General features: G+C 31.4%; 1 protein-coding gene across 33 annotated transcripts in view; it reads left to right on the top strand.

The window, feature by feature from the left end:
• RIMS2 (regulating synaptic membrane exocytosis 2) overlaps positions 1–13,446 on the top strand; it is a 590,415-nt gene that overhangs the window by 390,312 nt on the left and 186,657 nt on the right. For 20 of the 33 annotated variants that reach the window (XM_043880154.1, XM_043880169.1, XM_043880173.1 and 17 more), the window contains 2 exons: positions 5,783–5,962; positions 6,867–6,976. In XM_043880154.1, the coding sequence (XP_043736089.1) occupies positions 5,783–5,962; positions 6,867–6,976 (290 nt within the window). Of the gene's footprint in view, positions 1–5,782; positions 5,963–6,866; positions 6,977–7,801; positions 7,835–13,446 lie in introns of all 33 variants that reach the window. The other 13 variants (XM_043880141.1, XM_043880166.1, XM_043880139.1 and 10 more) reach the window with 3 other exon arrangements.

Raw genomic sequence — 13,446 nt, 5'->3', positions numbered from 1 at the left:
GATGTGACGGGTGATGGAAGTAAAGTCCGATGCTGTAAAGAGCAATATTGCTTAGGAACATGGAATGTTAGGTCCATGAATCAAGGCAAATTGGAAGCAGTCAAACAGGAGATGGCAAGAGTGAACATCAACATTTTAGGAATCAGCAAACTAAAATGGACTGGAATGGGTGAATTTAACTCAGATGACCATTATACATCTTTAAGAAGCTTGTTATTTTATGGAATCTTTGAGGACCTGGGAAAGGAAAACATAGGGCCAATACCTTGACAGAATAGCTTGAATTTCTTACAGTTGACAAAACATTTTTATATTTCACCATCCACTGAAAATAAAATTATTTAGTAAAATAATAATATTGTAGATAGAAGGTGAAATCTCTCAAGACTTTAGAAATACATATTTTAAAGATGTATTAATTCACCGTATGTTTCACTTAGTGGATAATTCACTGAGTAAATAATCTTGCTTATATATGGTTTTGTTTCTGTTATTTTTTTAAAGTAAAAATTAAGTAACAGTGAGAATTATAACTGTTAATACTTATTTAAATACTCAAAATGTCCTCAAACATTTATATTTTACATGTTTTTGCGTGTGCATGTTTACTAATATATCTTTATTGTTCAGTATTGTATTTGTCCCTAATTTTCTTAAGAAAATTGCAATAATCTTTTCTTCTTGCTGTTTACAACAATGACTATTTTATGATAATACTTCTGTAGGTAAAGGAACATTTAATTTTGATGATAAAAATAAGTTTATGAGTAATAGTCACATGTTTTTCTACATTAAAAGTGTCTTGTTTTTTCCCCATTAATATGTGTATTATTATCATTTTTACATGTTAGATTGTTATTAAGTTGGCTGACTCTAGATATTACTGTTATTTTTGATAACCTCATCTACTTTTAACTAACATACAAATTTAATGTTTACTTGAACAGAAATGTTCTGGTATAAAAAATCTATCATGTCCAAGGAAAATTAATCTATCTTCCACCAAAATAATAAAATATTCCTATTTGTACACATGGTACAAATATTCAGAAATATTCATTTATTGCCTTGGTATTTTGTGTCTTCCAATTCTCTTAACTCCTGGAACAGTGCTAAAATATATAAACTGGGGTTTTAAAAGGTTTAACTTAAACCTCGCACAATATGATGAGCAAGAAGATTATAGAGTTTAATTATATAATTGCTTTAAATTACTTGATATATTATACAGCATATAACATATTAATTACCCTATATCTCATTTTAAAATTCTATATTGTGCTTGTTTCTTCCTTCAATTATGTATTTAATGCTTAGAAAATCTCTACACATTGAGGGTATTTTATGAAAAGTATAATGCTGCTGCTGTTAATCAGCTTGCTACATTACATAATACAGATTTATGGAAGTCATTTCTTGCTCCAAATCTGAGATTATACTTTTTGTCCTTCAGAGATATCTCCAAGTTTTTTTTTTTTTAATTTAGGATTTTGACTTTATAAAGAAATTATTTCCTGATAAAGAAGAAAAATAATTCCTAAATAGCTTTACTTTGTGCAAGTCTTTGAGAAAGAAACCCTATTAGATTTACTTACCACATCTTTACAATATAAGTATAAAATAAATCTGTTTGATTTAACATAGATTCTAAGGCCTGAGTTGTGTCCTAGGACAATTTTCATTGATATCTGAACAATACTTTGAAGCATTGTGCAGTTTGTTTTTCATTGTTTTAGTAATCTTGGCATTTTTTTTATCGTACTTAAAGAGATAGTCTACATCAAGTTTATGTTGATCTGGAGTTTGCATCATTGCAATATTTGAATATAAATGAAAGAAAATGCTCACTGGCCTATGCTTCTCTGTGACACTGCATAGCTCCATGTACTTTGAGACTGGGAGAAAAAAGTGACAAAGATGGTGAAATAAGTAGATAGCTGTGCCAAATACTTGGAGATTTAAAATATCTTTCAAGAGCAACTATATGAGTGGAAAAATGATTGAAAATGGACAACTTTGCTAGATAATTATAAAATTATTTTCCCCTTAGAAATCAAAATCTGCACATACTATTAAATGATTTTAAAGCTGGGCTGGTACAATACTGGGTCTTGTTACAATACCATCAGTCAACATGAATTAGCTCTAATTGTGGAGGATCCTGTGGAAATGCTTGCAGTTTAGAATAGCAGTCACTAAATAAGCAGAACTATATCCGTATCTATCCAGGTAAATGGCACACAGAAACTCTAAACTACTTTAAGCATATATACCAGAAAATGTAAACTAAAAATAGAGTTATGACAGATATTAAATCACTTTTATAAGATAATCAAATTATTAACCTAAGAAAAATTTAAATTTACAGGTGAGAGTTTTCTGGTGTTTTATATGGCTTGCTTTTGGGCAATCTTGTAAAATCTATGTCTACCCTTTTTCAAATAATATTTTGAAATGCAGAAAGTAAAATAAATAGGTAGGGTTACAAAGGAAACTATTTATATTGAAATACAGACCCCAAATTCAGAAACCCAGATAGGCACTAAAATACTTTATGCCTTGCAAATGGTCATTACTATTCAACATGATGGTAAAGCATCTGCCTACAATGCAGAAGACCTGGGTTTGATCCCCGGGTCAGGAAGATCCTCTGGAGAAGGAAATGGCAACCCACTCCGGTACTTGTTGCCTGGAGAATCCTGTGGACAGAGGAGCCTGGTGGGCTACAGTCCGTGGGGTCGCAAAGAGTCGGACACAACTGAGCGACTTCACTTTCACTTTCACCATAAAATGAAAACTCACTAAGAATTTAGGTGAAAGTTGTCAAGTTATATCTCAATCCTTTAGAAAACCTACTATGAAACTGAGTATTATGTATGAGACTTAAGCATTGCTGCTTTCAGTTTTCTCAGCAATAATCTTAGTTCTCATGTAGTAAGACCTATTCTTAGCCAGTTGTGGAAATAGAAGCCTATCTTGACCTTCTACTGTGTTATCAAAGTTTAAAATATGATAACTTTCCCCTTCTCTTAATTGTGGTGGAGCATTTCAATACATTTCTAACTTCTACCATGGTTCTTTTCATGTTTCACTTATTAAACATTTTTATTTTTATGGAAATCATAATCATAATTTATAATTTTGATGAATATGGTGAGAAAAATATAAGTAAAATTTAAAACATTGACTATAGCTTCAAACAACTTTTTTACCAATGAAATTTTTTTTAAAGGCATATTTCCTAAAGAGTGACTTGTTTATTAATACTTTAAAGATAATAGTATTCTTTTAAGGACATGAAATGTAGCAACACATTTGAAATATATCTCTAGATTTCACTCACAATAATATATTTCAATTACTAAAATATAGTGTCAAAGAAGTGAAATTGTTTATTCTAATATTTCACTTTCCACTTGGAAAAATTACTTGATGGAATCAGAATAAATCAGATTTTGTATAAACAAGTGAAATGTTAGCTTAATTTTCTGTTGGGATAGTCATAGATATTCTAGAAAGTTGTGTTACTATTAATACCTGTTATTTAATGAAATAAATTATTGTTATTTTAAGATAATAAATATGATAATAAAGTAAAGATTGGTATCTTCAAAACTAGGTTTAAGGAATCTAAGGTATATATTTATATATATTTAGGCTTCCAAGATGGCACTAGTGATAAAGAACCCTCCTGCCAGTGCAGAAGACATAAGTACCACGAGTTCGATCCCTGGGTCAGGACGATCCCCTGGAGGAGGGGATGGCAACCCACTCCAGTATTCTTGCCTGGAGAATCCCATGGACAGAGAAGCCTGGAGGACTAAAGTCCAAAGGTCGCAAAGAGTCAGACATGACTAAAGCAGATCAGCATGCATGCAGTATATAAATATATTGTGTTGAAGATATACAAAGATATGTACACTAACAACATTTAACAGACATTGAGCATTTTTATTTCTAAAGAGAAGTGGTCCCTCTAAAATAGTTTTTCAGGAAGAAAAAATAAAATTCTGATTTCTTACCCTGTCAAGTTGCCTTTTCATTTCTCTCTTTGATAAGTAATTGGATATTGTGTATTTATTTACACAGCTTTTTTGACATATTTGGATACACTTATAAAAATATTCAACTTATTTTAAGAAATCAATCATATTATAGTACATGAACATAAAAATAGTTTAAAAAATCTTTTGCCTTCATGTTACCATATGAATATAAAGTGTATCTTACACTTGTGATTATCTTAATCACAAAATATGTTGTAGAATAAATCTAGTATTCAGTTCCTAAAGTCATATAAGTCTGAATATCTAAATGAAAGTTGCTCAGTCATGTCCGACTCTTTGCGACCCTATGGACTATACAGTCCTTGGAGTTCTCCAGGCCAGAATACTGGGGTGGGTAACCTTTCCCTTCTCCAGGAGATCTTCCCAACCCAGGGATTGAACCCAGGTCTCCTGCATTGCAGGTGGATTCTTTACCAGCTAAGCCACAAGGGAAGCCCAAGAATACTGGAGTGGTTAGCCTGTATCTTCTCCAGCAGATCTTCCTGACCCAGGAATCAAACGGGTCTCCTGCATAGCAGGCAGATTCTTTACCAATTGAGCTGTCAGGGAAGCCTAATCTAATATCTACTGGTCCAAAATTGTAGGCCATGTGATGAATTACATTTGGAAAATTGTGTCCTTTCTTTTATTTTTCTTTAAGCTCTTGCAGTTTTCATTATCAAAAATAAGATCAAGAGAATTTATAGGTAAAGTGCAAGGCCTTAGTACATTAGTCTTGAGGGATACTAAAGCTTTCTTTGGTGTTTATAATATATAAGCATTTCCAGTACTGTTGTTACAACTATGTAGGGAGGTAATAGTTTCTTTGAAGTATACTTTGGAATTCTAAAATCAAAACTAGTGTTTTGGGGGCTGTTCCACAGATAGTGGGGTGATCTTAGCAAACATTTACAAATTGCATATTGGATGTAAAAGCATTATGCTAGACTCCAGGGATACAAAAATTAGCGCTGATAGCTTGCTTAAGTATACTTATTTAAAGAAGGATTAAATTTTGATGTTGGATTTATTTCTCATCAAAGAAATCACATTGTTTCAGCCTTGTTATTTCAGTCAATTAATGCTCATTCTGACTTGCGTTGGTTGGCATTGTTAAAGTGTGATGAATTAAATGATATAAAATGGTTGATTTACCAGTTTCCTGAAGAATGATTTTTCTTGTGGACCATATTTAAATATGGCTACAGACTGCAAAGTTGCACTGTTTTCTCATAACATTTGGATTCAGTCACTTGAACGTTCAGGTGTATCAGTATACTCCAATTGTGCTGAAAGCCTTTTTTTAATTTTAGTTGGTATACTGTTTATTAGTATAAACAGCCTTAGCAGCTTGAGAATTAGTGCCTTTATGGTTTTCTTTACTCCTTTACAAATGTTGGGAAGTCATTGAATTCTTTCTGAATAGAATACTTCACATATTTCACATGTTTCATTTAGGGAATTCATTTTGGAAAACAGATAATTTTGTTTTGATTATAACGGAGCAACTCCTGTTATCTTCACTAGGAATTGCTATTAAAGGCAGATGTTGGTTCCTTAAAATTCTTATGGAGTTTAGTGAGAATTAATGCAGCATATGTTGGGGAAGAGAACATTTTTTTCCATACTCAATAATCTTAAACAATTACCTTTTTCAAAATCAGTTTGATGCATCATAACAAAATAGCAGAAAGGCACAAAAGATCAACTGAGCTGCTTTTTGACTAACGTTTCAGGGATTGTGAAGCAGCAGATAGACAGCCATATCACAGATCCAGATCAACAGAACAGCGGCCTCTCCCAGAGCGGACCTCCACCCGCTCCAGATCCACTGAACGTCCTGATACAAACCTCATGAGGTCGATGCCTTCATTAATGACTGGAAGATCTGCCCCTCCTTCACCTGCCTTATCGAGGTGAAAGACAAATCAATCAGACTAACTTCCCCTTTGCCCCACCAGCACACCATTTTATTTTCCCAACAGCTAAATGGTCTCTTCTGTCATCCTTGGCTGATCACTAATAACAATCAACACCAACTTTTTCAGTGTAAGCACACTATTTATATTCCGTGGATATAATAGTGTGTAGCTACCATTGTAATTTGTTTATTAACTGTCCTGACCACATTTGTTTTGTGATTTCTCATTTATCAGAAGTCCTGGGTATTCCCCACATAACACACTTCATGGCTATCATGTTCTTCTCCTACAGAATGAGAAATTGTTTGTGTCCATTAGACATCACTTTTGGATAACCATCCTAATAACAATAGTTAAAACTAGATTTTTAGTTTCTTTCTATCACTACTAATATGTATTAATCAATATCTTCTTTAGCTGAATTTTGAATTATTCAGGGTTTTATTTGTAGTTTCATGAGATAATTTCTAATAAAGGGATATCTAATATAAGCCTGAGTAAAAATCTCTTAGGATCAAGGGAGGGAGGTTAGTGTTAAAGAGTTTGAAATCTGGTAGAAAGAAATGTGAATCATTATCTTTTATTTTTTGAGCTGCAGACTTCTCTCCTTGCTTTCATATGGATAGAATTTCAGTTTACATTAATAATTCCATGGATTTTACTGTAAGACTTTGTGTGCATGTATCTGTGTATGTATGCATATTACATGACAATATAAACATCTTCTGCTATTTAGATAATCATTCAAATATCCATATTTTGTCCTACTTTTCCTAACCTTTTAATCAGCAGCTAAACCTCCTTTAAAATTGCACCATACAACTATCATGTGAACCAAATATATTAAAAATATTTAACACATTCTATTGAAAATGAATATTAATGATGTATCTTGTAGGTCTCATCCTCGTACTGGGTCTGTCCAAACAAGCCCATCAAGTACTCCAGTGGCAGGACGAAGGGGCCGACAACTCCCACAGCTTCCACCAAAGGGAACATTGGAGAGAAGTAAGTTTTATTTCTAATTGTGTCATATAGGATATACACATGGAAGCTAAGGTGAATCAAGATTTTTTTTTTTATTACTTTTGTATGAGCTTTCTTCTTTTGTTAATTGAGTACCTTAGCTGCATTTTTAGTATTTATATTTGCAAATACATTTATAAATATTCTATATTTTACATTTAAAATCTATAATATTTGGAGGCAAAATAACCTATCATATTGCTCTTGCACATTTTTCAAATTTTAATAAATGCATTTTAAGAAATAAATTTAATGATCTTAAATAAGCAGTTGGATGATATTTCTTTGCTACAACTAAGTTTATGTAATTGTTGATAGTTACATAAAGTTTATTAGTAACTAGCCAAATCAATTTTCACACACTGCAAAGGACTGGTTAGCTGATGCACAACAATGGTGATCCTTCTCAAAACTGGAGTACCAGAAAAAGGTAATCATGAATATAAAAAGAAAGATGCATGTTGTACTGATATTTTTAATACTTTCAAATTTTTCATTAAGAAAATCCTATTTGCTTATACACAGATGAACATACTCCCCAAAGGTCTATAAAGTCTTGGATAAAGGACCTCTAAAAGCATGGCTGATAGAATATAATGATTTTCAATGTCATTTTTTTAAAATGGTCCCTTTATTTGGTAATGGGATGTGCATTGCCAAAACCAATAAACCAACAAACATATTTAAGTCACCATTTAACTTTTCTTTAGTAGATGATACATTCTGTGCCTTTGGAAATTTCTGTTGTTTTTAACCCCTGTGCTTTGGTTCCCTTTTTTTGTTTTGTTTTTATTTTGTTTTTCCTAGACAATGGAGTCAAGGAGATAGAACCTTATGAAGGTCTGTACATAAAGGAGGGTTTGTTTTGTGCTAATAGCCTTTTTGGGGGGCTATGTGAGCAAAAATAAACCCAACTGCAATTGATGTTCCTTCACTGTATAGACTTTTATTACAGTAAAATTATTTTGTTTTATGATTCTGATAAAGTGTTCAATTTTTGTTTTACTTTGAAAATATACAAAGGAGTTAAATTTCTTTGATTCAGTCAAGTAAGAATACAAAGAATTTAGCTTCTTTTCAATCACAAGGTAAAATTTCCTTTTTTAAAAAATTTGCTTTGACATAAAATTTTATATTTTGTGGAAGACTTTAACCAAAGATGTCAATTGCAGTCTGTGTTTATGTCATCGAGGATATACACCTAGTCTAGCTATGATTATCATCATATATTTTTATTTTGTGTTTATGATGATTTTTTAATTATTCAATTTGGCTTTCTAGAAAAGGAAGTTTTTTTAATTAGATAGTGACTGTGCTTCATATATCCTGCATCAATTTTTATGTTATAGCAAGACTGTTTATAGTAAAGTTAACTATGTACAGTTTTGTTATCAATGCTACGTTATGGATCAAGAGGAAAAATGTTGAGTCTTGCTATATGGAATGTCATGCATTTACCAAGACAATAAAAATTCCTCTGCTGATTATAGAATTCTGCAGATGATGTTGTAACTTTGAAGAACTGTCAGCTATTTTATTTACTGGTGGATCTCCAGCACAAAGAATAATGCCTGGCACATTGTAGGCTCTCAATAAATATTTGTTGAATGAATGCATGTAATATTTATTTACAAATTGAAAAGCTACTTCAAATAGTATAGAAAGTACCATTAAAATAAACTTGTCATTATATATATTTTTATAGTAAAACTCATATTTCTATAACCTATTGGTAACATATTTTTAAGTGTATTGCATTTGGGCAGCAGTACTTTTATTGCCTTACATAACTCAAAACAAGCTGTATTCTTGTTAGTTGCAGTTGAACAATTTATCAGCTCCTATTTTGTGGTCCTTTTTATTTGCTGTGTACTATGAACTATAATTTTAAACAACTCAGCACTATTGTGATGGTTATACAGCCTGATAAAAAGATTTTAGCAGCATTACTATAGTTCTCTATTATTTACATAAAAATAGGAGCATGTAGTTTTAAAAGTACTTTCCAAAAGGGAAGTTCTATAATACATATGGAATTTTTTGTCTCCTCTCCCCACAAATTTTAAAGATAGAGTTTTGGCATCATCTGTTGTCGTATGAAGTCAGAAACACAGTTTATGCCATAATTTTTTCTAAATTCAATTTTGATATCTTCAGTAGCAATATTCTGTTGAGATATGAGTGCTCCATCCTTTGTAATAATAAATATACCAGAAAACTAACATTAGAGCTGATACTTGACATTTTCAATGAGCTTGTCAACAAAAATTCTATTTACTGTCTGGCTTTTGCTCTATAGAATGTATTAAAACTATAGTTTTCCTTTAATGTCCCTAATTGTGTCTTTTCCATTTTTATAAATGAAAGAGAGCAAAAAAACTTCTTTTATTCTTTCCAGTATAAATTAAAATGATTTGGAGGGGGTTTGATTTTTTGTTTTGCATAAGAGTGTGGATGATTGTAGCAGTGTTTTCATAAATATTAATATGAAAACTCCAGCAAATACATGATTGTATCATTTAGTTTAGCTTTAATGGCTATATATATTCTACTTTTCTAATCGTAAAGTTAAAGGTATAATGCAAAATTGACTAATTGATTAGTGGCCTAAATTAAATTATGTTTGGATTATCTCTTTAAAAGTTGTCAGACATTATAATTCAGTGATTATTTTAGAATCAAAGTAATGGCATGTTTATCTTCTGATTCTGTTCAATAGCTGAGAAATGAGAATGTCCTAGTTTAATTCCTTTTGACTTGGAATATAGTTGTCTATATTTTAATTAAACTAATTAAAAGCCTTATATGTGTTGGTCTTGACAGTGGTACAATATTAGTCAAAATCTGAGAGTCAGAGAAAATGGAAACAATATAAAGAAAGTACAATGTACTATATACCTGTAAGACATTATTATTTTTAATTTCCCCAACTTTGATGTACTGCAATTTATAAAAATAAGAACGAGTTTATAATGTTGGTTTTTTGTTTCTCTAGAAGAAAAGTTATATTATTTTTCTAAGAATATATCATTTACAGATGAAGTATTTTGCCTTTCTTACAGTTGTTATGTATTACAGATGATTATGGGCCACAATTTCTTTTACAAATCGAAGTTATCGTAAAAGGAGACTGTATGATAACTTATTCACAGTATACTTGTTTCCCTAACATGTCAGAAACTTGTTAAAAATAATCTGTTCAATTCCTTATAATCACTCATTGTATCATGAATAATTTGAAAGTTTTTGTTTTATTTTATTGAGGAGTAACAGATGTACACGTCTGGTCTTATCCTTTTCTTTACTTGTGCATATACAGAAGTTAATGAAGAAACTAGACATATGGAAGAGCAGGGGGGAGAAAAGCAGGGTGAAGAGGTCAAAGCAGGTCTGTCTGTGTTTGAAATAAATACTCGAGCGTTTTAGAAGTGTGACTTTTCTACTTCATGTAAGACTTTAGGCTCCAGATTTATAATCTGGAATAGAGAACAGATCGTTCAGTCCTACTTTTTAAAAATTACTTAGTTTTATTGATGAAGCGGTATTACATGAGTTATCTAGGTAACTTAGAATATTTAATTTACCTGTTTGAATATTCTCCTTGTTGTTTAAATCAAACTGAAATTACAGACAATGCATCTGACCAAGATTTATACTTATCCTTTACCCCAGCTTTACATTCAGTTTATGCAGTACCTACTGAAACACTGTATTTTGCCATGTGCTTCATTGAGTGCAAATACATTGAAGTCCTAGATTCTCTTCTCAACAAGGTTGATTTTTTAGAGGTAAATTACAAGTAAATATAGGGAAGAATATAAATTCCAAAATTTTAGTTTTTGAAACTTTTAGAAACCATCATAATTTATCCATAAAATTTTCTCTACAATAAGATGAGGGACTCCCCTGGTGATCTAGTCGTTAAGAATCTGCCTTGCAATGTAGGGGATGTGGGTTTGATCCCTGCTTGGGGAACTAAGATCCCACATGCCTGGGGCAACTAAGCCAAATGGAAAAAAAAAAAAGAACAATTAACTGTAGGTTCCTCTTTATCCCAGTTCAGTATTGCTCTAATATTTATTGACAATCCTAATTTCTCTTCAAAGAGTCCTCCTTCTAAATAGAATGAGGACACTTCATTTTGGTGTTTTTAAGCCCCAATTATGTTTGCATATCATAATTTTTGCTTTATCAAAATGTTTATGAGAGGATTTGGCTCATCAGGATATTGTGCTCATGAACAGTTGTGTGGGTTTCATGTGCCTTCTGTTCTCTCCTTTATCTCGTGTGAAAGCAGTGCCACTCTGCATGTTGTGCATAAGACATGTTTTCATGGATGCGTTCTTGCAGTAGTGATTGGAGTCTAAGACAGAAAACCTCTTAAGCTGCAGCTACTAATTTTTAGTAATGATTTTTAATGTTATAAAGACAAGAAAAATTATCAGTGTTGATCTGGTCGTGGAAACAAAGGCAAGTTTAGATTCATAGATATAGAAAAGTGTAAGTATGTCTGTTCTGAACATTTCAGATACTAACTACTAGAATGTAACACATCTTCCATTTTCCTGAAGTGCTTTAGGAATAGCTTTTTTAGGGAATACTGTAAGAATGAGTTTCATTTTGATTTAGCTGTATAGTTAATGTTTTCCTGCTTGCCCATTCCTATATTTCTGAAACTAGTCCATATAAATACTGAAAGTCTTTCGATACTGTTCAAGAATTGGCTTTTGCAGTAAAGTCATTGTTTAGGAAAGTCATTTAGTAAAGTCATTGTTTAGTAAAGTCATTAGTTTGGGGATGTCAGCAGTAGTTCATTTTACTTTTATTTATTTTCTACTTAATTATAAAGAAACCCATTCATTGAGTCAGTTTGTCAGCTATGCTTGATTCTCAAAGTCAACTTAATTAGTAAATTATATTCATTCTTAAATTAGAATGAACCCATAACTGTAATCTTCCTAACTTATTATAAAATGACTTGTTAGTCTTCATTTTATTTTTATTATTTTTATTCTAGGCTGGGAAGGGTACACTTTACTCTCAGTTCAGTTCTGCGAGGTGTCATCTTTGGTGCATGGGTTTGTTTCCCTAGTGTGTGAGTGATAGCACCTTTTGTGGTGTGCTTGATTTCATTTGGGTTGTTAATGACCTTAATTATTCACTGTTGTCTGTTTTCAATGCTATAAAGACAATGAGGGAGAAACACCAAATCCACCTAACAGTGGGAAAAAAGGCAAGTCTAACATGGAGTTAATAGTGCATTAATGTATGTTAAATACCCTATGTTGACATTTGTGATGTGCATGAATGTGCTTTCTTTACTTAAATAGGCATAAATACAACTATAGTCCCAGTTTAAGTTATCCAACATTTTCTGCTCTTTTAAAAATACATTTCTGAATATAAAATTTGTTTTTGAAGTACCCACCTTATTATTGGATCCTAGTACAATCCTATTCTATTGAATTTATAACATTAAAAAAGTTTTACTTTATTGGTCATAGTAAGGAGGAATAAGATTCTGAGGAAAACAGTGATGGTTGTATTACTATGCATTTAGAAAAACACAGCGTACATAGTTTACAATACAGAAATATTTTTTAAATTGAACTATTTAAAACTATTTTAAAGTAAAAATGAACTTAATTACAAGTTCAACAATATTAAACAAACATTTATAATATTTGTAGATTTTTCACAGTTCTAAAACTAATATTTGTAGCTTTTCAATCTTACGTGTAAAGGTTCTAGTGACAATGGTTATTGGGACCTCAGTCACTCACATTCATTATTATTTTTATCATTTATATAAAAGTTCTCTTGACTGCAAAACATCACTCTTGTTATGTAGACCGATTCTACTCAAGATATAGTTGGACCTAGAAGGAGTTGTCGATAAAGATTTGAAAAATGAAAACTCTGTATATTTTACTTAAGACTAACTCTCATTTTTATTTAGTTTAATCTTTTCATGTTCTACCTATAATTAAGGTCTAGGTGTCTAATATTTCTTATTGGCATTTCTTTTGGGAGAGACAAATTTAGTGTTTATTTTGATTCTCATATTAAAGTTCATAAGTAAGGTTAAGGTAGGAGGTTGTTTTTTTAATTGGCTAAAGCATGTTTGTGGATCAGCAAAAATTATAAAAATTAAAGGGATGTTACTTTGTTCTTTTACTTATATAGAAAGAGAAAACAGTGAGTTTTAACTAATGATATACTTTCAGCAGGCTTTTTTGTTTGTTTCCTGACCTCTAATTGACTGTGAATATTGTTTGTTTTTATATATTAATTTTTATTTTATGTTGGAGTATAGTTGATTCCAGCTATAGTGAATTCCAGCTGTAACTGTGTGTTAGAAATGCTCAAGCATTGAGTTCCTCATTGATGGACTTTCACCATCCTCTCTTCTGATTTAGTATGCAAAGGGAAGAAATAATGAAGCTAACTTT

Source organism: Cervus elaphus, chromosome 21, assembly GCF_910594005.1.
Source record: "Cervus elaphus chromosome 21, mCerEla1.1, whole genome shotgun sequence".
Classification (NCBI taxonomy): Eukaryota; Metazoa; Chordata; class Mammalia; order Artiodactyla; family Cervidae; genus Cervus; species Cervus elaphus.
This window is presented reverse-complemented; position numbering and strand designations above follow the sequence as displayed.